At 49.8% G+C, this 25,450-nt stretch overlaps 1 protein-coding gene across 1 annotated transcript; it reads left to right on the forward strand.

The window, feature by feature from the left end:
- Positions 1 to 4,982: 4,982 nt before the first annotated feature.
- On the forward strand, positions 4,983 to 20,797 carry AMZ1 (archaelysin family metallopeptidase 1). The gene is made up of 7 exons (XM_056335154.1): positions 4,983 to 5,069; positions 12,338 to 12,671; positions 13,314 to 13,481; positions 14,360 to 14,488; positions 14,831 to 14,994; positions 16,320 to 16,496; positions 20,157 to 20,797. Exons 2-7 carry the CDS (start codon positions 12,368 to 12,370, stop codon positions 20,724 to 20,726), a joined length of 1,512 nt encoding a protein of 503 aa, XP_056191129.1. The 5' UTR covers positions 4,983 to 5,069; positions 12,338 to 12,367; the 3' UTR covers positions 20,727 to 20,797.
- The last annotated feature ends 4,653 nt before the right edge of the window (positions 20,798 to 25,450 follow it).

Consider the following 25,450-nt stretch of genomic DNA (forward strand, 5'->3'; position numbering starts at 1 on the left):
GCACGAAAACAAAACAAACAAAAAATTAAGAAACACTTTGTACATTGCCCAGATCTTCTACATCAGGCCAAATTTGTACACCAAAGTTGCATTCTCTTTGCTGTAAAAATATATATCTGCCCCCTCTTCTGCCTCTGCGACCATATGGGGGCCTGAAATCACGCTTCCTCATGGGAATGAATCATGGAGCATCCACACTGACTTCCTACAGAGAGACTTCAAACATGAAATCAGTGGTAAAAAGGGAAAACGACCCTCCATATGGGCACAGCTTGGGATAAAACAAATTTTCCTTAGACTGGCATGAGACAGATTTGGACCACCAGCTACTGCCTAGCTCTGTGGGCTGACAGCCTCTTCTCCAAAGCCTTTAACACCAGTAAAAAGTCTCACTCTGAATAAACCCCTAGTATTAGAAGCGGCCCAGGACGCACATGGAAGCACGATCTAGGAACTTATTTGCAAATAAATGGCTCCCTTTCATTCCCCCGCAGATGTTCTGCCCAGTGTTTTCATCTTCGCTCCATAGCTGCTCCCTTTCTCCCTCTCTTATCTTTTCCTCCAGCATCAGCTGGTGGCAGCAGACTGGCTTGCTAACCAAAGAAGGGCTGGGCTCGTTTTGTTTCTTAAAGTCTGTGGCACTACAGGAACCCCCGCCGAACACTTGTTTTCATTAATGTTCCTCCCCAAGCCTGCCAACACAGCCTGGACCGTGCCAGGACACAGCAGAGAGGGGCAATTGGGCTGGTCTGGTGTGTTTCCAGATGGAGCACGAGCACCGCTTTAGGGATGCTGATGTCTCCACTCCATCACCTACCAGAAGGTGCCTGCTGCTCTCCTCTCCCACCGCCTCCAGCTGAGGGAGGGAAGCTGTCCACTGCTGCCGATCTGAGCTGCTTCACTTGGATTTCCTTGGGTGAATCCTGGGGAAATTGGAGCACCACCCGCCCACCGCTGTTCACTGATGCCTCCAGGAGGTTCATCCATAGGGCTCTCTGGGGAAGGGTGATGGACAGGGCACAGGGCAGCATCCCAGGGCACGTCCTGGCACGCAGGCGGGGGTGGCCTGGGCAGCGTCCAGGGTGGCAGCTGGGCGAGGGGGGGGGCCTTTCCAGGGCACCAGCACAATACGCAGCATTTTTAGGGTATCAAGTAGAAGAGACAAGGAGCATTTCTAGTCCCTTTCACACCCTCTGTGTACGCAGAGAGCCAAAACAACGGATTTCGGTGAGGAAGCACAAAGCTCCTGCAGTCCTGTCGGATGTGGTTCCTCAGACTCACCTGTTCAAGGTGAAATTCTGCTTTAATAATTCCTCATCCCCTTTAATAATTCCTCTTCAGACCCTCTGCCTACCTGAAACATGCCACCACATCTTCAGCTTGCAGAGGGAGCAAACCTGTCCCCAGACAGGCCCACGCTGCACCCTCCCAGTAACTCCCAGAGGGTAACTCTCAATCTCCACTGCAAACCAGTCAGTCCTGTTTCTCCTCTTCCTTTCCATTGCCATTAATATGTCGCAGATCTCACCTCTTGGTTTCTGTGCCCGTTACTCCCAGCAAATATTGTAGCCACCTCGTTTTCATAGAAGTGGTATCATGAGACTAAATCCTTATATTTTTTTGTGTGTGCATTCCCTAATTCCCCTCCTTTTGCACAGCACAGTCCAAAGATGAGACTAATGTAACTGCATTAGGACCAACAGCAAAGTGGCTGCTCGTAGCTCTGCACTGCTGCCCAAACAGGGATCAGTGCTTTGTGGCTGACCAGCAGAGAGACAACAAGAGCCCAACACACAGGGCTTTCTCCAGACTGCTATAAATACCCAAACTTTAAGAAACTTTGCTCCTGTGCATTTATGCTTTGTGATGGCAGCACAAACTCAAATTAAGTGGCATCTTGGTCCCTTCTACAACACTGCCTCGTGTTTACAAAGGTGCAGAAATAACACCCTGACATTTGAATAGCCAGAACTCCAATAACAGGGGAATATTTTGCACCTGCAGTGAGCAGTTTGCTTTCTGAAAAATAACTGCACTGATATTCAGAGCATAACCCCACCAGGAGCGAGCCCCCGCAAAAACCCTGGTCAAACTGAAAGGGCAAGCAAAGTTGGAAAATGCAACTGGGAGTCAGAAGCAAAATTATTTGCCCCAGTCACACCGCAGGTCAGCAGCAGAACCAAAGAGGCCCCGGCTGCCAGCACAGAGCTCACTCACCATCAGCCTAGGGACACTGACTGATGCTGCCTGGGGGTCACCTACCTCCAGCCAGGCACCCAGCAGCCTCACATCAGCAAACAAACATCAGTGACAAACACAGAGAGGCCCAACACAGGTCTGCACCAACCCCCCCACCCCCGACAGGCTGGGTCTCAGCAACCCCCTGGCCACCTTGGCTCAGCTTGCTGTTCAAAGGGAACAGCCCAGTACAGCATCACCACAGCTATCCAGGACGGATTTAGAAACTTACACCAAGAGCAGAGTCTTCGTTTCCCAAAGGCCAGGTGGGACCACACAGTCACCTTACCTCCTCAGAGCAGAGACTTCTGCATTGCATCCCACCCCCGCTCTGCTGAACCCAGGAACACGTGCTTGGCTGAAGCCCATCTGGGGAAAGGCATCTTACTTTGATTAGAAAACACTACCATGTGGAAAGACTTTCCCTCTCCCCAGTAATTTGTTCTAGCAGCTAATCAACTTCATTCTTAAAAAGTTAACACCTATTTCCTCATTTCAATGTGTCTGGCTTCAACCTGCAGCTGTGGGCTTGGGCCATGTCTCTTCTCTCTGGCTTAAACAGCTCTTGGGTACCTGCCTGGTTTCCTTGTGGAGCTGTTTATGTATCGCTATACAATTTTCTTCAGCTAAAACAACCACAGTTGCTTAAAATCCAGTCTTAGGCATCACTTTGGGAATGTTTCCGTTCTGCTTCCCCCTGAGGACGTGCTGCTCCATGAAGTTTCCTGCAGTCACCTACCCCAGACACGCGCCTCTATTTTACATCCTTCTACACGGAGGCAATGGATCGTGGCCTCTCTGGGAAACGCAGCTTGGCATAACCAATTGAGTTCAGAAGCAGCATAATGATTGCTGCTGCTCACTGCAGATAAAGGCCGCTTGTGGCAAGCACCACGTCTCTGCTGTGACCAGCTTTAATCACAGCTGAGCTAAAGCGGAGGGCAGCCATCCCGGGGCTCTTCCACTCCCTCCCCAGCCTTAGCCCCTCTGATTCACTCACATCTGCCCTCTCCAACTCCTGGCTGTCTTCTCACCCTATTTTTGACCACCTCCTTCTCCCTTTTCCCCTCCCATCGTACTGATCGTCTCTTCATAAAACCACTAGCCTCCTAAAAAGTCAAAGAGTGACTGTGTGCGTGTTTCCTCATCACTGGCTCTGCCCCTGGTCTCCATCACCCTCACTGTAACCTCCTGCCCAGCTCCTCCTGGGTATGCCCAGGATAAACGCATCGATAAATGCATCATTATGAGTGCATTTAATAGCAACACCAGTCCTCTTTACCTTGCTGGTCAGTCAGTGGTCTGGCCACTAAGCCAAATATTAATTATTAAGTTTAAGTGCAATAGGTTTCTTAGGAAAAAAAAAAGCATTTTGGATCACGCTGTATTGGGACAGTATTTTTGTCTGGTTTTAGCTCAAGGCTTCCTCCAGGCAGGAGCCAGCTCTCTGAGGCTTGTGTGGTTCTGAACATGTTGATGGTGTACTATGAGCAACTTGCAAATAGCTAATTTAAGTTAATTAATGCAAATAAACTCTAATTACAAGCAGCAACCAGTTAAAACTGCACAGAGGGCATCTCTTGCACTTGGGGTAGCAGCCAAAGTGGAGGATGATGCCATTGCAAGGCTTCGGACTCCCTCTTGCCCTCCCCCCACCTGACCCTCAGGAAAGTTTCCCACAAAGGGGCTTCACGAGCAGCCGATGCTTCTGGGATAAGCTGCTGCTTCACCTCTTGGCCCGACGATGACAGCAGCAAATTAGGGCAATTTTTCCCCAGCGATGCTGTCAGTGCCTTAAGAGTGATGCAGGTCTTGGGGGCGGCAGGCTGCGGCACACAGCGAGGGTCTTGTCCTGGTGCTCACTGACCCCACTGCAGGTGGGCATCTGTGGCCACCTTGGCTCCGGCAGGACATTTCTGCTGGCCCTTGCAAGGCACTCGGCTGTGCTGGGTGTGGGGACAGCACGGGGGCTGCCAGGACCACTACAGCTCCTGAGGCTGTAAACTATATATTTTTTCCTAATTTCAGTTTATGTCACTTAGGGACATGCTTGGGTCCCAGCCAGGGTATTCCTGGTTCCTTCCATCTAGGGATGGCAGAACTGAGGGATCAAAGCACTGAAGGGATCAAAACATGAAAGCTGGAATGAATGAAGAGATGAGAAACGGAGATGCACTCCTTTAACATGATTAACCTTTCCGAGAGCAGATAATGTTCCCAAATTAAAGGACATCATGGGACACAGAGACGCATCCAGGTCATGTGGGAGAGATGAATGAAGCATCAAGGCAAATGCAGACGCGGCTCCCATGGAGGAGATGGCATCGGTCGCCGGCATCACAGTATGTAACCAGCGCTGTGGTCCCCAGGCACCCACCCGTCGCGATTGCTGGTGGCGAGCAGAGACGACGGGGCCGGTGGCCGCCGGGTGCTGTCACCTCGCCCAGCCCCGGGCTCGGTCGGCACCGCGCCGCCCCCCGCCGGGTCTGACGGCTCTCGCCGCTCTCCCAGGCTCCAGCCAGCCGGGCGGGATCTGCCACTGTCACCAGCCTGCGACCCTCCCCGGACACCTCCCCCCCCCCCAGCCTGCGGAGCCGCCCCCGCCCCCCCCAGGGCGCCCCCGGCGGTTGCCCCGCGCATCGGCGGGAGGCGGCTCCCGTCGGAGGGGCTGAGCCCCCCCCTTTGCTCCCCCTTTTTCTTCCTCCTCCTCCTCCTCCTCCTCCTTCTCCTCCTGCCGCCGCTGCCGGGCTCCGCTCCGCCTCGCCAGCCCCGCGCCGGGTGCCCCGGCCCTGCCGCACCTCCCCGGCTCCGCAGCCCCGGCCCGGCGGGCGGTGAGTCCTGCCCCGCTCCCCGGGGGCTGGGGGCGCGGGGCCGCCCCCCTCGGCGGGAGGGCACAGCCCGGCGCGGCGGGGAGGGGAGGGGGGCGGCCGGCGGCGGGGGACGGCGGGAGCCCCCCCGGCGGGGCAGCGCAGGCTCAGGGCATCTCCGCGGGTGATGGGCAGCGCTGCCCGGGTGATGGGGGCCGCGCTCGGGGCGTCCTCCCCCGGCGGGTGGCGGGTCACGCGTAGGGCTGCACCGTCGCCGGGGGCGGGGGTCCGAGCCCGGGGCATCCCCCGGCGGGGGGCGGGGGGCCGCGCTCGGACCGCTCTCCTGGAGTGCCGGGTCCCTCCCTGGTGCAGCCTCCCGGGGGTCTGGGGTGCCGGCGCCGTGCCCGATGCGCCGTGCCGGGGTGCTGGGGGCCGTGGTCCTTCCCCACGCAGCAGCCACCCGCCGCGGGGGGCAGCAGCATCTGCCCCTTCTCCAAACCAGCGGGCCCGGGGGGCCCGGGTGTCCCAGGCGCGGGACCCGTTCCTGCAGCGTTTCCAGAACATGCCTCTCCCCCAGCAACCCTCCGGGCTGGCACAGCTGGCTGGTGGCCAGGGCACCGCTTGGCCACTGAAGGATCTTGGGGTTGGGGTCTGTTGCTGTCCCCCCCGAGCCATGCTGCCTTTGTGGCCACAGCACTACCCTGGACCCCCGACCCCCTCCTCCTCGGCTATAAAATGCACATAAACATCCCCACCTGGCAGTACCACCTAACAAGCACTTGATGCCTTGGGAGGAGGCACAGCGTTACAGGGCATTTACACCGCCTGATGAACCACTTCTGTGCTCCAGGGAGTACCTACCACAGCCATACCTGTTCGGGGGTTCATCTGTATGGAAAACGCAGCTTCTTTCCTGGCGAATGCTGGGCTTGTCTCGCAGAAACCATTTAGCCTGTCTAGACAACTACGATAAAGAGCAAAGTGCCCGGAGCTGTGAATGAGGAGAGCACGGGTATCTCTGCAGTGTGGGGTTTGTTGTACAGCCCTGGTGGGTGTTGCTCCGTCCTTTTGGGTCTTTGGCTACTAAATGCGCAGCAACCGGCTAGTAGATTGTAGAGGTTTGTTTCGTGTCAGAGTAAGGGAAGAAGAACGCAGCCAGCCGATCGCCACACATATGCACGGGGGAAGCACCGCAGAGACTTTAACCAGACTAAACTGAACACAGAAAACACTGAAAATGATGCATAAATGGGAGAGGAGGGGAAAAGCATATATCATATACTGTCAGCTTACTTCCTGGAGCGTAGCACAGAGGAGCTCATGAATGTTTGTATGACGCTTAGAGAGCCTCAAATAGACGGCACTAAGGAAAAGGTAGTGTTATGTATGAGCACAGAATAAATAACATCCTGAGAACAGAAGACTGAAACTAGGGATAATGTATGCCCTTAATACATATTCAAATGAAGAAAAGTATATGGCAGAAAGCAGGCTTTAATGCAAAACAAAACTAAGGGGAAAGTGGATGTGTAGGTGTTCTTAAACACTTAAGAACACTTAAACATACTTAAACAAGAACAGATAGAAGCATCTGTCTCCAGCTTAAGTATTTAATGACATTTATAAATCTAGTCTTTAATCCTGCAAACTTTTCTGCATACAAGTTGTACATCTGACTTGTCCAACAGTCCAAGTAAATTAGTGAGGAAGATTTGTGTGAGGGCAAACTTCCAGGACTGAGCCTTGTGGCACTAACATTCCGACATGACGGGTAGATTCTCCTCCCAGTAAGCGCATGTGTGGACCCCTGAAGGTTTCCACAGCACCAGGAATGATTCTTTTTGAGAGGGACCTCAAAAACCATCTGGTTTTGAGTCACAAACATGTTCTACAGACATTACACACAACTGTTACTGGGACTTGGCAGTGCACGGGGCCAAAAGGTTTTATCTAACTTCATAGTCTGGCACAGACACAGGTCTGACTCTGTTTTGTGGCCATTTAATGCACAGTGAACAGAAGATGCTACGGCTCCTTGTGGGTCCAAGCATGGGGATGATCAGGCCCAGGGTGTATTTTCTCTGTGAGCAGAGGAGATCGATTCTGAGAAGCGCAGAGCATCTTGAAGTGCCCCCCCAGCCCCTGAGCGTTGCCACATTTCAGGTCTGACCCTGGCGAAAGAGGTTTGCTCTGAGCCCAGCAGCTGGGCTTCTCCAGCAGGCAAAGCCTGGCTCTGTGCAGGGGGCTGTGTTGGGGTCCTCGAGGAAGGAGCTGCACTAGTGAGAATTTTCTTTGGACCAGAATTAAATGCCCTCACACTTCTGTGTCCTCCCTCTGTCCCATCCCACTGGACTTTTTTACCCACTGGGAGTTCAGCTTCTCAGTCAGGAAAAATCTCTTTCTATACATGTCAACGAATAAATTGAGAAAATTGCTTTCGGGCTGTCATCTGCGTGATACTGGCAAGGAGAGACTGCTCCTAGAGTAGCAGGAGCAGGCACCAACTGCAAATCTCAGGAAAAGAGCTATTAAGCAACTAGGGCATGTGTTGATAATTAGTTAACGCTTGTTATGTTTGCTCTGGGCTCTTCATGTCTGTTGACTGGATATGAATTTTCTGCACTATCGCTGCTTGTTTACGGTACAGCACCTAACTTGGGCAATTAATCACTTTTAAGAGACTCTGCTAATGTCCCTCTGACATCCAAAGAGCCCAGTTAAGTGACTCTGCCTCTAAATACTGCACAAGGGCTGAGGGGGGAAGGAAACAGAATGAGTCTCCTCCTGTGCATCTGCAGCCTGCAGTGCGTGTATGCTTTGAGAGAGTCAGAGTTAGAAATTACTTACAAGTTGACTTATAAAATAAACAACTTTAGAATAACCAGCTTAATATATATATATAAATACAATCTGTTCAACGCAAGGGCCAAATTCCATATAATACCAAACAAATCCATTATGTAGTGAGTGCCTTTCTTTGGACCTGTACAACATGGATTTTCTGCACACAAGCCCATTTCTATCTTGTTGAAATATCCCAAATGAACTTGCACTGTGTGATACCTACTGCCTTGGCTTTTGAGAATGACACTGTTACTGTCAGCCCCAGACATATCTATCCAAGAAAGCAATGTCAATATAATAAAGAATAAATGACATATCTGAAAATTACAAAAAGAATAATTCATAGGTAATTTTCAATTACAGAGAATAATTTATAGGTGCCTGATTTGCAAAGAGAATAATTTATGAGTAACCTCAATTGCATATAAAGCACATTTACAGGTTACTGTGAGAAAGGGAATATACTGACTGCTCAACTTTCATGTGCTGAGACTGGGTTTTGGGGGCATTTCTGGTGAAAACACCCACCATGAGAAAAAAAATGCATCAAATTCCATAGTAAAAAGATTTGTGTAATATGTCCAGTCTGATCTGAAACCTTTGTATGTTACCAAAAGCCAGAGTTATGGCCCGTGTTGTCCTCGGAGCTCCTGCCTCACATCACACGCCACAAGCAGAGAAGCCACAGCTGGGTTCCTACAACCCCACTGCTGGAAAAGGCTGTCCCAGCCATGGACAAGGGGCCAAGTGCCAAAACCTTTGGGCTATGGGTGTCTCCATTGCACTGCACGGATGTGGTGATGGATAATATGAAAGATATGAATAAGAGAAATGAGAGGGAAGCCTCCATAAACTGGATTAGGATTCCCCGCGCAGGCTGGCCCCCTGTTAGGGACCCTGCAGGCGTCAGGAGGGCACAAGCTCATGTTTCACGCTTCACGGATGGGTATCGCTCCTTCATATGATCCAATACGGGTCGTCCTGGGTTTGGAAGAATTACAAGGTTAGCAGATGGCTGCAAGGTGGAATGACAAAATGCAGTTTAGGAATAGGATGGTTTTTTCTAATGGTAAAAGTAGAGAATGACACATGAGTGGATGTGGTGAGTGTGTCCAGCTGCAGCAGATCTTTACATTATTATTTTCCTTAAAGCATTTCCTCAGGTGAAACAACAGGTTATTGGCCTTTTAAATAAAAATATTTACTTTCTCCTCCTCAGGACCTGCTAGTCAAGTCCTATGGCTTGTCATTAAACAAGAGGCCAAATTAACCACTTTTTACTTTAAAGACATGTCGTCTCCTTCCTATATACCTGAAGGGCAGAAGGATGCATTGGTGCTTCCACTTCCCTACCACCTCAGCATCTTAAAAACCAAGGGAAAAAAAGATATCAACGCTCAAGTGCCATTGCCCCATGGAGCACTGCATCAGGGAGTTACACAAGGCACCCTCAACACAAAAGCCAAAAATTACAAAGCCCTTTTGCACTACTTCAGTTAATGAAACTCTATATTCGTAGAGTAGATCAAACACAAATAACATCTATGATAGTTAATGTTGTAAAACGGCCTCTTTTTTAAACTGCTAGAGCTGTTCATAAAATTTTTCTGAAGCATGAATTTTCTCCAGTCAAGTATTTTAGAAAAGCTTGTTGAAGAGAAGTAATTGTGTTGGATTTGAGGAGCGTAAAGGGCTGCTGCTGTTCTGTTGGAAGCCAAACCAGACCCGCCAGGAGGAGGAGGCACGCGGCGCTCCAGACTGGGCGTCGCAAGTGAATTCCTGTGCTTCAGCTTTCAGACGGCTAAAGGGTAATCATGGACATCCTTGGGCACAGCGGACATCACAAAACACCCATGGTTACAGATGGGACTGTCTGGAGCAGGGTGAATGTCCCTTTTTAGGAAGCCTTGGGAAACAATGTATATCCCATAGCTTTGGGTTCACACCATATTCCATGCGAGAGCCTGGGGGAACACATGCCCAAATACTGTGTGCTCATTGTATTTGCTGTTGCATACATCCACTCTGTGCTGCTTCCCATTTAGAAGAGAAAAATCCATTCATTTTCTAACCAGCTCCTCCTCCCCCAGACCCACACTCCATTTATTGCCAGGAAGCACAAAGGAAAGTGGCTCAGGCTTCCCAGAAACCTTCTTTGACGAGCTCACTCTCAGCCTGGACCAAGTGCAAAGTCTCTCCTTGATTTCCCTGGGAGCAACAGGCAGTCAGTACCTCGCAGGACCACATCCTGCAGGACCATGATTTTAATATTGCTAATTGTTTCCTAGTGAACGTTCTGCATGCGACCAGAAAAACTATGTTTGTATTTCCAGTTTGTGCAGAACAAGTGAAACGTTAGCCCTAGGAAAACCCAAATCTTCACCCCAGCCCAAGGCAAAACGCCTGATGACCTGGCGGGGTTGGACTCTCGGTTCATCCTGCCAAATCTGTAATCCAGTCAGAAGCGTAGAGATGTGGGTGACAAAATGCAGAACAATTTCACACGAACTCTTGTTGCTGCCTGTAAAAACCAGCTGAAGCAATCTGGACATGTTTTGGGCAATAAGAAGAGGTGGCCGAGAAAGCATCACAGATTTTATTTCTAAACTTTCATTGGATGAGGGCCCTTGTACCACTCCAGAGCCCACCATGCCATCTGCTGTCAGCCTTTAATGCTAGCGCAATACAGAGCTTGCAAAAATAAAGCTGCTTACCCGCTCCCTCTCCTAGGCTATACACCCTTAGTGCCAAAAAAGCTCAGAAAACCCCAGTCTTTTGTAAGGCCAGCTTATACATACATACAGCTCCCCAAGGGTTGGATGTAAAGAAATCCAGTGTTAATTTAATGGGCTGCCACCTTCCTCCTAGGGTGAAACTACCAGAGCCTTCTCTGCGTAAACTGAGGAAAGCTTTTGGCTCACGTTGGTACTATTCTTTAAATATTGAATTTTCTTGTTATACTGCTGCCCTCAAGGGCCACTGAATGGCACTTACCTGCCAGAGCCAGGCTGCAGAGAAACTTAAATTATAGACTTAACCAGTTCCTCCTCAAAATATTTTACCTCTTTTTTTTTTTTTCTTTTTCTTTTTTTTTTCTGTGATTGAATGATGATGTTAGAATGGTGATGGTCAGCAGCTGATACATTTATCCACCCAGAAAGCTTGAAAGCTTGTCTGGTTTCTTTTAAGTTAGCATTAACTTGCCTAATAGAAGTTCGTACTTATTGCTAGAAACCCTGTGCTTTTATAAACCCGTGTATTCGTCATTCTGCCGTACACAGGTGGAGCACTTACCTGTGGTAGGCAACTTTGTCCAAAGGACTGCTTCAAAATGCTCCCAGTTTGACTTGGCATGGTCTCCTTACAAAAAAAGAATCTTTGGGGAAATCCAGATGTGGGTTAGCCATAGGGGTTGTACTTTGTTTCCTCTTTTTTCTCCCTTTTCCCAAGAGGTCTACTGGAACCTCCGTAAGTGCATACACTGCAGTGGGAAATAGGTGCTTGACTTATGCAGCTTTGGAAAACGCTGGCCTGAGAAAGAACCCTGGAGAGAGTATTTCTGGGATGCGCCAAATGAATTTCTTCCTGCTGCAGGATTTCATTTGCTCTTTATTTACCACTTCACATCATTACTGGCGCTCTTGATGCTAACATGGTTGACATGAAGTTATTCACGAGGTGACATGATGGCAGCAGGCCCGTGCACATCTTGCTAGAGGGGCAGCACCAGCAAACCCCAGTGTCACCCACCAAGTCCCACCTGTAGATCAGGCTGGGCGAACCCTCCCACATCTTGCAGCCTGACAACAGCACTGTGAGCTGGCAGAGGGCCCAGCTCAGTACCTAAGAGTGAGGATTAAAAGCTGTTAAGAGGAAGTTGTCAACAGCGAACAGCTGCTTTCACTGGTGTCAGGGAAGTCAGAAGTTTAGGCTACTGATAGATAAATAAAAGCCAAGATCTACCTCTTCTTTCCTGCCATGGACCTATGCCTTCAAGAGCCCCAGGGAGTGTGTTTTAGCCCAAGCAAGCAGGCGCACCCCACCTTTCAGCATCATGAGGGCCAGTGCAGCCAGTTGCACAACACACCGAGGTATTTCCTGTGTTCTTGGGACTTCAGGGTAGAACAATAACAACAAAAAAAATCTCACTATTTATTTGATTTAATACAGACATCTGGTAGCAATAATGGGGCTATGCATTCTTGAGCACCATCTACTGGTACATTGTCCATAAACCAGTGACATACGTGCAGACGTAGAGCACCCTATACCAGCTACTCTCGCGTAAATGCATAGGGCTCCTGACCAGCACTACGTACAGCATTTATAAGCTCCCAATCAAACCTTGCAGCTGGGATCTTGGGGCAAACTCCTTTGAAAGCAAAGCGTGAGAAGGTTTCCAGGCCCCTCGTGAGGCCACGCACCCATCGTAGTATCCCCTCCTGCAGGCAGTGCCACAGCTGGCGGGTCCCTCCACGATGCTGCAGTGCAAACACGCTCAGGAATTCAGCTTCGGGCCCCGGGCTCTGAAGGACGCGCTGATCTCCACCAACCCAGCCCTGCAGGAGCTCTATGCCAAAGCTTTCTCCAGGGCGGAGAAGCTGTTCCTCTCGGAAGCCTACAACCCGCAGAGAACGCTCTTCTGCACACTGCTCATCCGGACAGCTTTTGACTGGCTCCTCAGCCACCCCGATGCCCCTGAGGACTTTGAGACATTCTATCACGCCATGCTAAGGAGGAAGCAGAACTTCTATCGGAAGCATATTTACCTGCAACCTATAGGTAATGTGGGCATCTTCACTGAGCCACCTGGAAAGATGCAGCAGGGAGGTGGGTGGTGCTGAATGCTATTAACATGCTCTTCTTATGACTAACCTGCAAAATGCAATTGCTGTAGCAAAAATAAATGTAATACCAAAGGCTCTGATGTGCCCCCAGTCTAGAGTCACAAGCCACGATGACAACCATCAGTAGACCTGCCTTGTAAATGGTATGTGTGCTCCTGGGTGAGGCTTGCTGTGAATATATGTGTGCATACATATAAAACAATATATGTAAAACAATGCTGGCTAAAACAGCATTTCAAGAGCTGTTCATTAAAAACGGTTCATTAAAAACAGCCACCCTTTCCCACATTAATCTTTCTGCATGACTTAAAGAGGAGACAACCTTCCTAGCACACTGCTCTGCTAACGACACAGCATGCTAATGCCTCGAGCTGGCTCTCAGAAAGAGCCCCCTCCTCTCCTCCATATCTGTGTATAACCATTTAGAGATGCCTGCCACATCCCAGAGTAAGCAATTAATTTCAGAATGAACCAGGCTTCCTCCTCCCCAGTTGCTGTGGCCAACCCCACAGAACCCCTTCAGACCTTCGGGTTCACCCTGGCTTTAAGGAACTGATAACAGAGCTTCTCTTCTCAGACTTAATCGATGGGCCTGCTGGGCTCTCGCTGCTGGATTCCCTCCAGAGCTGTGTTGAGTCTTTCTTCCTGGGACTCCGTGTGAAGTGCCTTCCCTCCATCCCCATCTCTTCCATTCACTGCTGCTATCGCCACAGCCGGGACTCAGACAGGGTGCAGCTTCATGCAGGTAAGGACCTGGGATGGGGAGCCTGTAGAGACACCAGCTTGGCAGGAGGGCACGAGCCCTCCCTTCGGAAACGTCTGAAATAGCCCTTCATTGCCTGAGCAGGGAGGGGATGAGGAAGGGAGTGAAAAGGGAGAAATCCTGTTCCCATGGAAAACCCAGAGCGCTGAGGCTGGAAACAGGAATAAAAAAACAAAGTGACTTTCATCACCTTTTCCTCTGCTGTTTGTATTTTTCAGTGCTGTTAGTTTAGGTCCAGCTCTGCAAAGCGATCGGCCCAGCTCCGCGGGAAGGCACTGTTTATTTGGTGTAGTCTGCCTTCTCCCATCTCTTGTCCAGAGCCAAAGTAAATTACTGGCTGGCTGGCACAGGTGGGGAACTCGCCGGCCTTTCATGTTAGGAAATTGGGTTCAAGTGTCATGCAGCTCCCCAGGGAAATGGGTTTGTCAGCTGCCAAACTCACGCTGCACGAACATCCATCTGGGACAAGCTGTTTGCAGGTACCACAGGCAGCACGTGCTCGGCACAGACCCAAGGCTGCAGCTATGCGGCTGCTCTGGCTCAGGTCTGAAATGCCTGTAGGGGAATTCTTCTACTTCTAGGTGCTTATTTCCAGGGGTTAGTACAGAATTCACCTACATCTCTGCCCTTAGCTCTGCTTTGTTTTAACTCTGTGCTCAGCCCCACTTCCAAAGTCAGGTCTGTGTGTACTCTTATTTGAACGGTCGGGCTACACAGCCGTGATTCTCCATCCAAGATGCTGAATCCAGCAGCTCTGCCCACCTGTGGCTTGGATTACATGCTCCTCCCCACAATTCTGTCTCTTGCATGCCTTCCAGGGGTGCTTCATTTTAATCAACATCTCTCTTGTATTTGTCCAGATGGGGTCCTGAATTTCTTGAAGAACAACAAGCCCATGGATGCCCTGTGTGTCCTTGGACTCACTCTGCTGGACCTTTACCCATGTGAGACCTGGAGCTTCACATTCAGCAAATTCCTGCCAGGACAAGGTAGGGTTGGTGTCCCATGATCTCCTAGCACAGCATGTGAATAAGGCAGCACTGTACCCAAAAGCCTTCCCTGGGAGACTGGAATAGCCAAATCTTATCCTTAACATTTTATTCACTTCCTGAGGAGAGGAACTAGGTTTTCCCAATTTAAAATTAGGGGAGTCAGGGCTCCTGACCTGGACAAAGGTAACTGAGGTGCTACAGACCTTTTGGGAAGTGGGTCTTATCACAGCCTGTGTGCTCGATGGGGCTGTGCTACATCAGCTTTCTTGTCATGCTGCCTAAGGTGAGAGACAGTTGTAAGAGAGCTGATGCCTAACTTGTATGCACCTCTTTTCACAGAAGTGGGAGTCTGCAGCTTTGCCAGATTTTCTGGGGATTTCCCCCAGGCTGGCTGCAGCAGCTTGAACCCACTCACGCAGAAGGAACGGTTGTGCGAAGTCAGCAAGGAAAGCAGAGAGCGGACACTGCCGTTCAGCGCCCAAGAGATGGTCCAATGCTGTAAGGTAGGACCAGCAATCTCCTGCACCCCGTAGTTCTTGCCATGTAGGGTTAAATATTTCAGGCCCAGGCATAATCCGTGTCTCAGCCCAGTGAAACAGGCATGAGGCTCTGCTCCCAGAAGATGCAGACAATCACAGCCAGGTCCACACACTTAAAGCAGTCCTAAAGAGCTGGTATTTCAGTGCACCACACAGACAGCTCTTACTCCCCTTGCTGCTGGAGCAAACCGTAGCATCAGCTGTATAGCGAGGCTACAGGACTTACCTTACGTCACGGAGCAACCCTGAGACAAAGACTGCCCAGCTCCCAGGCTCTCATTTGTCAGGCGATGCATGTGCAGTAGGATCTGATAGCCGGTAGGGTATATGGAGGTTAATCAGAACATCTAGCAGTGCTGTGTGTTAACTAATGGATGGCTGGGGAGGGGTGACTGTGTCTTCCTCAGACGCTGGTATCCGTAAGGGCAGAGGATCGCTTGCCAGACCTGCTTACATGGATGGATGAGAAAAATACCTCAGAGTTTGCACGTACATTATATACAGATGCCCTTAAACCCCATTCATCTCCAACACATCCTCTTCACGAGTGCTGTCCTCCCTGGTGCCAGGATCTCCCCTGTGCCCCCGTGTCAGCTCTGCTTCCAGTGTTTCTCCTAAAGCTGGCCTGGGCAGAGCAGCTGCACCAACACCTTTGATGCCATTTCTCCCTGCATCCCCTGGTATCTGCTCAGGTTTTTCTAGTGTGAGGTCTCTTCCTGTAGCAATTTCAGGTGATGTTAGGTGGCAATGGGAGGAGGGGGGGGAATCCTCCATTCTCAGTCTTTTCATGGCTGCCAATTCCCAAAGCAGTCACGCTTGGCCAGCTGACTCCAGCTTGGATTTTGCTTTGGCACAAATATCAAGAGCGTCTGCTCTGGTAGGACACAGATCTATTATTGCCAATAGCTTCTTACAGATTTCTCACACGGATTGTGCTGCTCTTTTCAGACCCCAGAGGGACTTAAAACACAGAGACACAGACACACACACACCCCCTACTGCTGTGGACTTGTTATCTACAGGGTCTTCCCACAGCTGCTTCTAAACAACACATCCACGCTTCCTCCTCCACCACCATACAAATGCGGACATTGGGTTACCTGGGAAGAGGGGAGCCACGTTCTCCTTTCATCTTGGGAAAGCCTGGGCTGGAGCACTGGCAGGGCTGAGCAACAAGTCAGTTATAGACTGCTGGGGAGCAGGGGAGCTGGAACAGCAGAGAAGGAAGAAGAGGGGGCAGTGGAAGCAGGAATGACCATGCACTGCTGTGATTCTTGCTTTCCTGAAAGGTGACCTGCCACGAGATCTGCCACCTGATGGGGCTGGGGACCTGCCGCTGGCTGCAGTGCATCATGCAGGGCGCGCTGAGCCTGGACGAAGCCCTGCTGCGGCCTCTGGAGCCATGTCCCATCTGCCTTCGGAAACTGCAGCATGTTGTGGGCTTCAAACTCGTTGAGCGCTACAGGGTGAGAGACAGACCTGCCAGCCCTCCCTGGGGCCGGGGGACATAGCAGGGAGAAGAGCGGCTCACTCCAAACCACAGCGTTTGTTACATGGGCGCGTCAAACGCAGATGCTTGCAGTGCAAGGTGCTGAGAAAGCAAGGTTACACCTCACAGGGGTGGGTGCTGTACACACAGTCCGTGACTAACGTAGCACTTCATGTCAGCTCTAGGGCTTTTGGCTGTTCACAACAAGGGATGGCGCAGCAGTCCGGCCACGTTTTGCTGCTCCTGACAACGAAGTGGGGAGGGCAGGCAGGTTTCAAGCCAGAGCGGCAGCGAGCACAGCCATTCCCACATCTGTGCCACCACAGTTTTCTGGCTCTCAGGGGCTGCTAGTGACAGGGAGAAAATACTAAGTGCATACTTTGCTGCAGTTCCTCTGTTTAAAAGTATGAGAAAAGATCCCAGATTATTACCCTCTAATAAGTGGAGGGTCCCAGACTCATCTTTTTTCTCTTCTCTCCCATCTGTAAAACTGCTAGCACCACATTTAGACAACACCAAAAATAGTGCTAAGGTGCCCTTAGCTCTAGAAAGGGTTTTCTACCTCTGCTGTCTAAAAAGCAGGATTTGGTAGCCAAACGGCTGGTAGAACAGAAATAATGTCATCGTTCTCACTTGGCACTCTGTCTTTTCCCTGATTATAATTTCTGTCTGACACACATCATGTTCAGAGACAGGATTTTCCATAGCTGCCTATTTTAAAGTCTGTGGGTTATATTTGTAACAAGATATGTGCAGAATGAGAATGGGGATGCCTCTAGTTTCATTCAGCTTGGAATCAGACACACGGAAACATGGCAAAGGACTTGGGGGAACTCAAATTTGTGTGGTTTTGCTGCTTGCCTGTGTGTCTGCGGCAGTGTTAGACCTGCCTCTGACTCCATGGCTGTTTGGTCCCTGCTTCTAAGAGGTGCTAAAATTGCCCAGGCTACCAGAGGAATAAAATCTGGTTTATTTAAACACCCAGCCTGTTAGCATCCCCCTATTTCTTTCTAGAAGAGAACTGCCATCAGCATTAAGCTTTTCTAGAAACATTTTTGCCTTTACACCTGCAGCAAATACTGTAATTGGCTTAGCATCCCCTGGTGACAGTGAACACAAACCTTAAGAAAGGATACACTTGCCAAATAGCACATCTGCTTCCCTGACAAGGAAAAGCTCATCTAGATATAGTACAAGCTGGTATAAAAGAGTTGTGATAATCTCTTTAAGAGGCTTTGCTATAGCACTGAGAGGAAATATAAATGCCAGAGATGAATTAAATAGTTAAGGAACCTGACAGAAGAGAGCATAAAGCATTTGGAGACAATGTCAGAGAGCAAAGTTACTTGTTAAGCATGTTTTGAGAGGTCGTGGCTGGCCAAGCCCAAATCTGAAGTCACATTTCCCTTTGGAAAACTAGCCTGGATCCCCACCTGCCACATAACGGCCCCAGACGCTCATCATAAACACAGGAAATGCCAGACATAAAGCTGTTCCTCGCCAGGAGCAGGTAACGCTGCTGATGTCTGCGCCTGAGACACGGTGATGTGCAGAAGAGCATGTGGGACAGGAAACCAGTCCTTACACAGGAGGAAGAGCCCCTCAGTTTATTTATCTGAGTTGCAGTCAGAAACACTCTATTTTTTCATCACATTTGCTTATTCCAGAGTGAGTCATCTTGAAAACTGAAAGCAAACCCATTCTCATGGTGTTTCCCCACCACAGCCAACATTTCCACCTGCTGCTTCTGCAGCATCCCAGGCTGTTCTGCACATGGCACCTGGGTCAGTGTGCAGCGGCCACATTGCAGAAGAAAACCGTGCTCGAGCTGCTCGGAGAGGCTGGGTTAGCTACACCCTCACCATGGTGTTAATCGCAGCGTGTGCTCTCGGGCGCAGTGTGGCTGCCTTGCTGCTGGGGATGACAGCGCTGCCACGGCAGAGGGGGTTGAAAAACTTCCAGTGCCAAACCTGGAGCCTTTTGATGGGTCAGACAACAGGTTTCATTCTTAGTGACTTACCTGGGGTTGAGCATCCACTTCAAATGCTCTTGCCTGCAGGTAATCCAAACCCATGAAGGGATTAATTCATTTCTAGTTAATTAGGGGAACACAAAAAGAGGCTGTAGCCCTGCAAACCCTTCCCAAATTCAAATCAATAAACCACTCAAAGGATGACAGACAGGAAAGATCTTGGGGCTTTGGTAGTGATCTTGAGTTGCTCATCCCCTCCTTTCACCTTACCTAATCCAAATGTACTGTTTGCACATCCTTACCTCCACAGCTTTTTCTCTTCTCGGGAACTGGGTTAAGTAGCAGTTGTGATTCCTTCCCAGTTTCACTGCTCCTGGGAATTTTAAGAGACATAATATCATGGGCTGGTTGCAGCTTTCAAATAGCTTTGCTGTCCCCTTCCCTAGCCCAGCTCCTATTGCAGCTTCTGGTGCCGCCTTTGTTTTTTAAACAGGGAGGGGAGGGCTACTGGAGGTGGGATGAGGCAGGAAAAAATTGTCCCTTTACATTTTTTCTTGCCTCAGAGGAAGGGGGCAGGGTGGATTAACTTAGCTGAAAGAGTCCATTTTATTCTTGTATGAAATTCTTCCCTGAGGCTTCACGAGCAGACTGAAATGAGAAGCAGGGCCGATTTCTCCCACCCACTCAATTTGAGCTCTTTATCCTTTCTGTCACTTGCCTGAAGAGAGAGCAGTAGGGGAGGGAAGGGGGAAGGAGCAGCGGCAGAATGGAGCTTGGTGGGGCCGTGGGGCTGGAGACGTGCCCGCTGCTCCAAGGCACAGCTCACCCCACGCACGGACCCAGCGCAGCCACATCGCAGGTTCATGCTCTGTCACTGCCGTTTCCTAAAGCAACCGCAGGGCTTTGCAAAGGTATCAGCTAGGAGCTGCAAAAAGTAAAAAGAAAGAAATAGGCCACAAGGGTGTGAAAAAGCTGAAAAACACACCAAACACCCCCCCCCCCAGACACCCCCCCAACACGTGCCAACAAGGCAGACAAGGAGATCACCTTTTATCCAGGGATGACTGGAGCATTGCGATTCATTCCCCAAAGCATAAGGAATAAATGTGCCAGAAGCAATCTGTTACATGGTAGCACTTAATATTTAAAAAGGAAATTGTCTCAGACATTTTCCTTTCATGAATTCTTTCCTGGAGCCCAGCCTTCCCACTTGTGCATTTCATCTCGAGAGGGTAAGAGCTATTCTTAGGAATAAAATGCACGTTACCCCAGGAGTTAACACCACTATGAAACAAAATTCTTCACTGCTATCTCAGGAGCCTTTACAATGACACAGCTTCCTCCAGAGAGGCACTAGTTTGGCTCTCATGGAGATCACACCCACACAGCAGGGAGAGGGTTTGTGCTGTTTTCTCCTGCCATCCTCAAGAACAGGGCAGATACAGCCCACATATGACTGCAGGCAGCTCTGCCACAGACACAGACTCCAAAAACACAGGACAAGAGAAAGCCCCTGCTCCACAAGGTAGCCATGAGCTGTCTGAATCCATATGCTGGAGAGAGGACCATAGCATCTGTAGCTGAGGCACCCAAGACAAACATTGGGAAAGGTGTACCTGCTTTCTCTCACTCTCTAAAACAAACCTTTTTTGCCTCTCATCGCAGAAGCTCTATGCTTGGACACAGACGGTGTTGTCCACATGGCCAAGACAGGAGTCAGCAGACCTGTCCACCTCGGAGGACATCCTTCCCTTCAGCTCAGACTCTGGGATGTGCTGCGAGAACGACTCTGAGGCGGTGACCTCCTTGTCCGAGCCGCTGACGCCAGACGCTTGCAGCCAGGCCCTGTCCCTCGGCCAGGAGCTGGAACAGGACGAGCGCTTGTGTTTGCCGGCCGAGGCGCACAGACAGCCCCAGCTCACCGGGCCCCCCAAGTGCACAGATGCCATTAAAGATTACGAGCTGTGGCTGGAGATGTGCATCGCTGCCCTAGAGAGGAACGTCTCCGAGGAGGAGCTGGCTCAAGTAGACCAGACCGTGGATGCCCTGGCTAAGTGGGAAATGTTTACAGGACAACTGCCCGCTATGAGGAAGGCCCTACCCTTCGCTAGGGACAACACCGGGCTACGGAAAGTTCTCGGAGACAAATTTTCCTCCTTGCGGAGGAAACTGAGTTCCAGAAAACTGTCCAAAGGGGAATCATCCCCTCATCGCTGGCGGTGGGAGGAAAACTAGGCTGGGTCTGCCTTGGGTTGGGCCAGCTTTGCTCCCATAGCTTTGGTTACATTACTGCTCTGCTTCTGACCTTTCTCACCACAACTGCCCACAGGAATAAAAGGTGTTTCTTTTTCTGAGATTGCTAGATTATTTTTGATGTGATCAGTTCTTCTCTGAGGCTTTTTCCTGTGCTGGTCTAAAAGGCAGTGCTACTCCAAACCCACACCAAGTCCTATGTAGGCGCTTGTATTTTCTTGCCACAGTTCATTCGGTCTAAAGTCAGCTGGGAAGAGGTCCCTGCTAAACACTAGACACGTTCACAGAGAAGCTAAATATGTTCACATAGAAGCTTGGGTCATCTGAATGCACAGATGTACATTAAACCAGGGCAGCTCTCCCCTGCGCAGAGCTCCCCGCTGCTCAGCATTTCAGCCTGAAGCACAGATGATACTCTTCCCTCTCCTCTCCCCCCATACCAAATGTTCATCTCCATTCTGGTGGCTGCCCCATCAGCTGGAGGTTCTGCTGAGGGCAGGAGGGCAACTGAGGCTGACAGACACACTAGGAGTAGTGGGGGAGACAGCAGGCACAGAGTCAGCGAGTAAAGCAGAAAGATCCCTGGCAGCTCCTCTGCCATAAAGAACAGCGTTAGCGTGATGACTGTCTTTTGGCGGACACTCGAGGGGATCTCCTGAGGTGCTTCAGTTCAAAGCCAGGCTTGGAGCCACGAGCTGTAACATCTCACATCCTCTGTAGACTGGCACAGGAGAGAAAACCCTTTGAAAACATTCACACACTCATTGACTATTAACTGAAAGGGGGGAATTACACATGCATTATTCTCTTTCTGCCTTGAGAACTTAAAACCCTGGTCCTCTCCCTCTTCTCTGTTCCCTAAGCCACCCACTCACCAGGAACCGGTGCCGTGCTGGCTCCAGGAGCTGCAGAGCCCGTCTCCCCAGTGCTGGGGCATGCTGTTCCTCTCTGGCTATTTATAGCCGGAGCTCAAGAGGGCAATGGGTTTGAGCTCTGTAAGAGCAGCAGGCTGGGGGAAGGCTCTCTCCATCCCCAGTTCACTCAGACCTCAGCACTGATAACGCACTCGGTGGCTCACAGCTACGTGGCCGTGCTTTGGTTTTCTCCCATCCAAAAATATCAGCAGGCAGGACTGGGTCCAGTTCAGCTGGGAGGAGAGAGGATCTAACCACGCAGTAACCCTGCAATGCATTTTTGGGGCGGGAAGGGAGAAGATCAGGGGAAGACGTTTGAGAAAAGCTTGAGATTTACACGTGCAGGTGAGCAGAACAGATGATCTCGTAGTAAATTCAACTGGATTTGAGAAACACAACTGACTTCACATCCGCATGATTCATAAGGGGAGAAAAAGGGAGTTCTGGCTTCGGGACTGATGACGGCAATTCCTGGAAACATTTTTTCCAGGCTGCGCGCCTGGCCTGGGCGCAGGCGCTGTGCGGCGGAGCCGCTGCTGCCGCCCTCTCCTGGCAGCCTCAAAGGCGGTGGGGTTCTCATCCAAGACATTCTTCCCAGCAGCAGAAATTTTCCAAACTAATCCTGCTTGAATTACAAATCCATGTACTGCCCCATACTTGCTCTGTTGTTGCCTTAACAGATTTACTATTTTAAGCAAGAGATTACATGTTGTCCAGCCTTGTTCGCTCTTGCTTCTGTACTGAACAATTATGCTGAACTTTAGGAACTTTCCAGAAAGGGGCCATAAACTCTGGATGACAATACTGCCTAAGGGAAATGGGCAGCCTTCTATCACAACAAATCCAAAGACAACAGAGAAAAGGGGTGGCACAGAAACACACTCAACTTCTGGCAGAAGTCAGCGATGGGGAACCTCCCTATGTGATGCTTGACTCACGTACGCTCTGTTGTGAAAGCATGAATTTCTGCCGGAGAGCTGTTGCTTACCAATAATGGGCATTTTTGACAGCATCACTGACAGAACCACCACTTACCAGCTCAGCTTGTCCAGAAGTGCTCCAAGTAAGAAGTAAATGAGCACGGTAACTCGCAGCTTCACCTACTCGCATAGGCAGCTCAGCAGGGTCCACAGGCAATATGCAACTTTGCAGTGAAAGGCAGAAAGTAGCTGAATACACTTTTAAAGTTCTTGAGCAGCTGGAGGAGAGAAGATCCATGCACTATTACCCCACAGGTTTTTGTTCATGCAAGAACACTTCCGTGGAGCTAGCTACTCTTCACCTCAGCAAAGGTTTCCAGCACTACTGCTGTACATTACAGCGCAGTGCAACATTTTATCCCAGGGTCTGAAAGTACTTAAGATCACAAAGTCTAAGGAGTAAGGAGGCAACCTGCGTCACAGAGGAATAAAGTGACTGGCCAAGGTTACACAGAAAATTAAGGTGATAACCAGGACTAAAGCACAAAGGTGCAATTCCTACTCTTCTCTGCATGTATCAGAGTTGTAGAGGGGCAGAAAACAGCTGATGGGCATTAGGAGTAAACCAAATTGCAGGTAAACCCCTAAATAAGATTTCCTGCATTTTAAGCAGCAGGTTTCCAGGGAGGTAACTTGGAAAGGTATGGGAACAGGAGCGTAACTTTCAGCTAATGAGCTGCCAAGCTGTGAAACAAATACAGATGAGATACTTGGGAGTCATTTTAGAAGGTCAAGCTGCATGATCAACCATCTGCAAGTAGTAGGGTACTCTATATATAAATGCACCCCCCAGAAGTTACTTGCAACTCAGCAGCCAAGATCGGAGTTGGTTACAAATGGTCCAGGAACAGAGTTCCAGTGCGTAGTAGGCAGCAGGCAGGAGAACCTAGGTGTTCACTGTGCAGTACATCAGCCACAGTTTGCTGAGCCTCCTGCGGGAAGACAGGCAGTGAAAGGAACTGGGCACCCAGACGGGAAAGGAGGCAAGTCCCAAAGGGCAATGGTACCAGTAGGCTGCTGCGGCATGGCATCGGGGCTCTGGCTGGCAGCTGCGGACACAGCGCTGTTCCTCACCAGGAGCAGGTAATGCTGCTGGTCTGCAGCTGAGACCCAGTTACAAATACCCCCCCGCCCCGGCCCCGCAGCCCTGGGAAGGCAGCGCTTTCGTTTCTCTGGCTCATGACCTGTGGGTGCCTTGTTATGACAGGCAGATGATCTAGAATTGAACCCTGCCCATGACCTGCCTTCGGAGATCCTCCAGCAGAACCAGGCAACTCCTTCCTGAAGCTGCTGTCTCCCATGTAACAACCCCTAAGGCAATGGGACAACACAGATTCGCACTAGACTCATCTGGCTCAGAACAACCCCCAAACCACACCATCCCGTGGCTACTTGGAACATCTTCCACTATCAAAGTAAATCCAGTCATACCCTTTCTGCCTCAAGCTCAAGGATACTTATTTTGAAGAGACTTCTACAAGTCTATAATCCTGAACAGAGCAGAAAACACAGTCTTTTAATAGCTTTACGAGCTCATAGAGACAAATATCTTCTCCCAAGAATAAACAGAACATTCCACTCCTACACTTAAAACAAGAAGTTGCTGTAATTGAAGGGACTGGGGGTACAACACAACTGTCCAGGGAAGCAAAAAACAAACAAAATCCCCTCAAATAGCCCCCCACTCTTTGCTAGTTAGGGGTGAAATTGCCCACAACTAGCTAAGGTGGGAGAGGATAAACCAGTGTCTTCCACAGACATTTATCTACCAGTATCCAGCACTTTCCAATTTAAGAGTGGATAGCACCACTTCCCTCCCCTAAAACCCAATACTTTTAACTGAAGTCTGTTTCTGCTGGGCTAAATGGAGGCTTTAAAAGGAAAGATACTTTTTGTAAAAATCCCTACATACTCTTCCTAATAACTCTTCCTCCCCTAAGACCATGCAGATTCCCAAGATGCCAGTCAGTCTTGGGGAGAGTGGCAAGAAATTTGATTAATATTTGCTAGTAACTGAGTAAACTTCCTCCATGGTCTGTACAAGATAATGAGATACCAGACTGGAGCTAGAAACCACAAGATTTAATTTCTCTCCTCAAAGAGCTGTAATGAACATTTAAATGTTACTATAAGCACCCCAAACCTTATGCCTTGTACACTTTAGCAAAAATACAAGTTATGCCCTGCCAATGTTGTACTTTAGAGAAGCCTCTCCCTGGGGAACTAGTCATGGTTTTTTCCCTTTTACCTTCAGAGTGCTGAATTACTGAAATTACAGAAGACACACTCTAGTAACAGGTAGCCATGCTGACCTAGGGAAGAGAATCCAAAGTTAATATATTGAGTTTAGGCTGTCCCTGGGGTACAAGCATTCTTCAGCACTGAAAAGACAAACCTACCTGCAGAGCCAACCGCCTCAGCCTCTGCTCTTACGGGGCAACATCTCTGCAGCTGAATTATGAAAGGGACATCTTTGCTGTATGAAGTGAGATAGTTTGAGATACAGAAATATTGGCAAGTATGGAAAAATGGTGTCACTAAGATACCCTGATTCAAGCCTCCTTCCGTGTGTCCCAAACAAAAACTTAAATCCCACTGAAACTGGTGCTGTTTAAGTGCCTGCTCACAACTGCTGACTAGGGAAGGACTGAGCTCAGGCAGCCACTCCAGTGACAACACATTTCTTATTTTGATTAAGTCTTTGGAGATTCAGCAATTCAGATACCACAGAACTTCAATACAAACCAACCAAACTCCAGCCAGCTTTAGAGCAGGCAGAACTGACAACTTGAAATAACCCCTCCTTTGCTGC

This window comes from Falco biarmicus, chromosome 4 (assembly GCF_023638135.1).
Source record: "Falco biarmicus isolate bFalBia1 chromosome 4, bFalBia1.pri, whole genome shotgun sequence".
Lineage (NCBI taxonomy): Eukaryota > Metazoa > Chordata > Aves > Falconiformes > Falconidae > Falco > Falco biarmicus.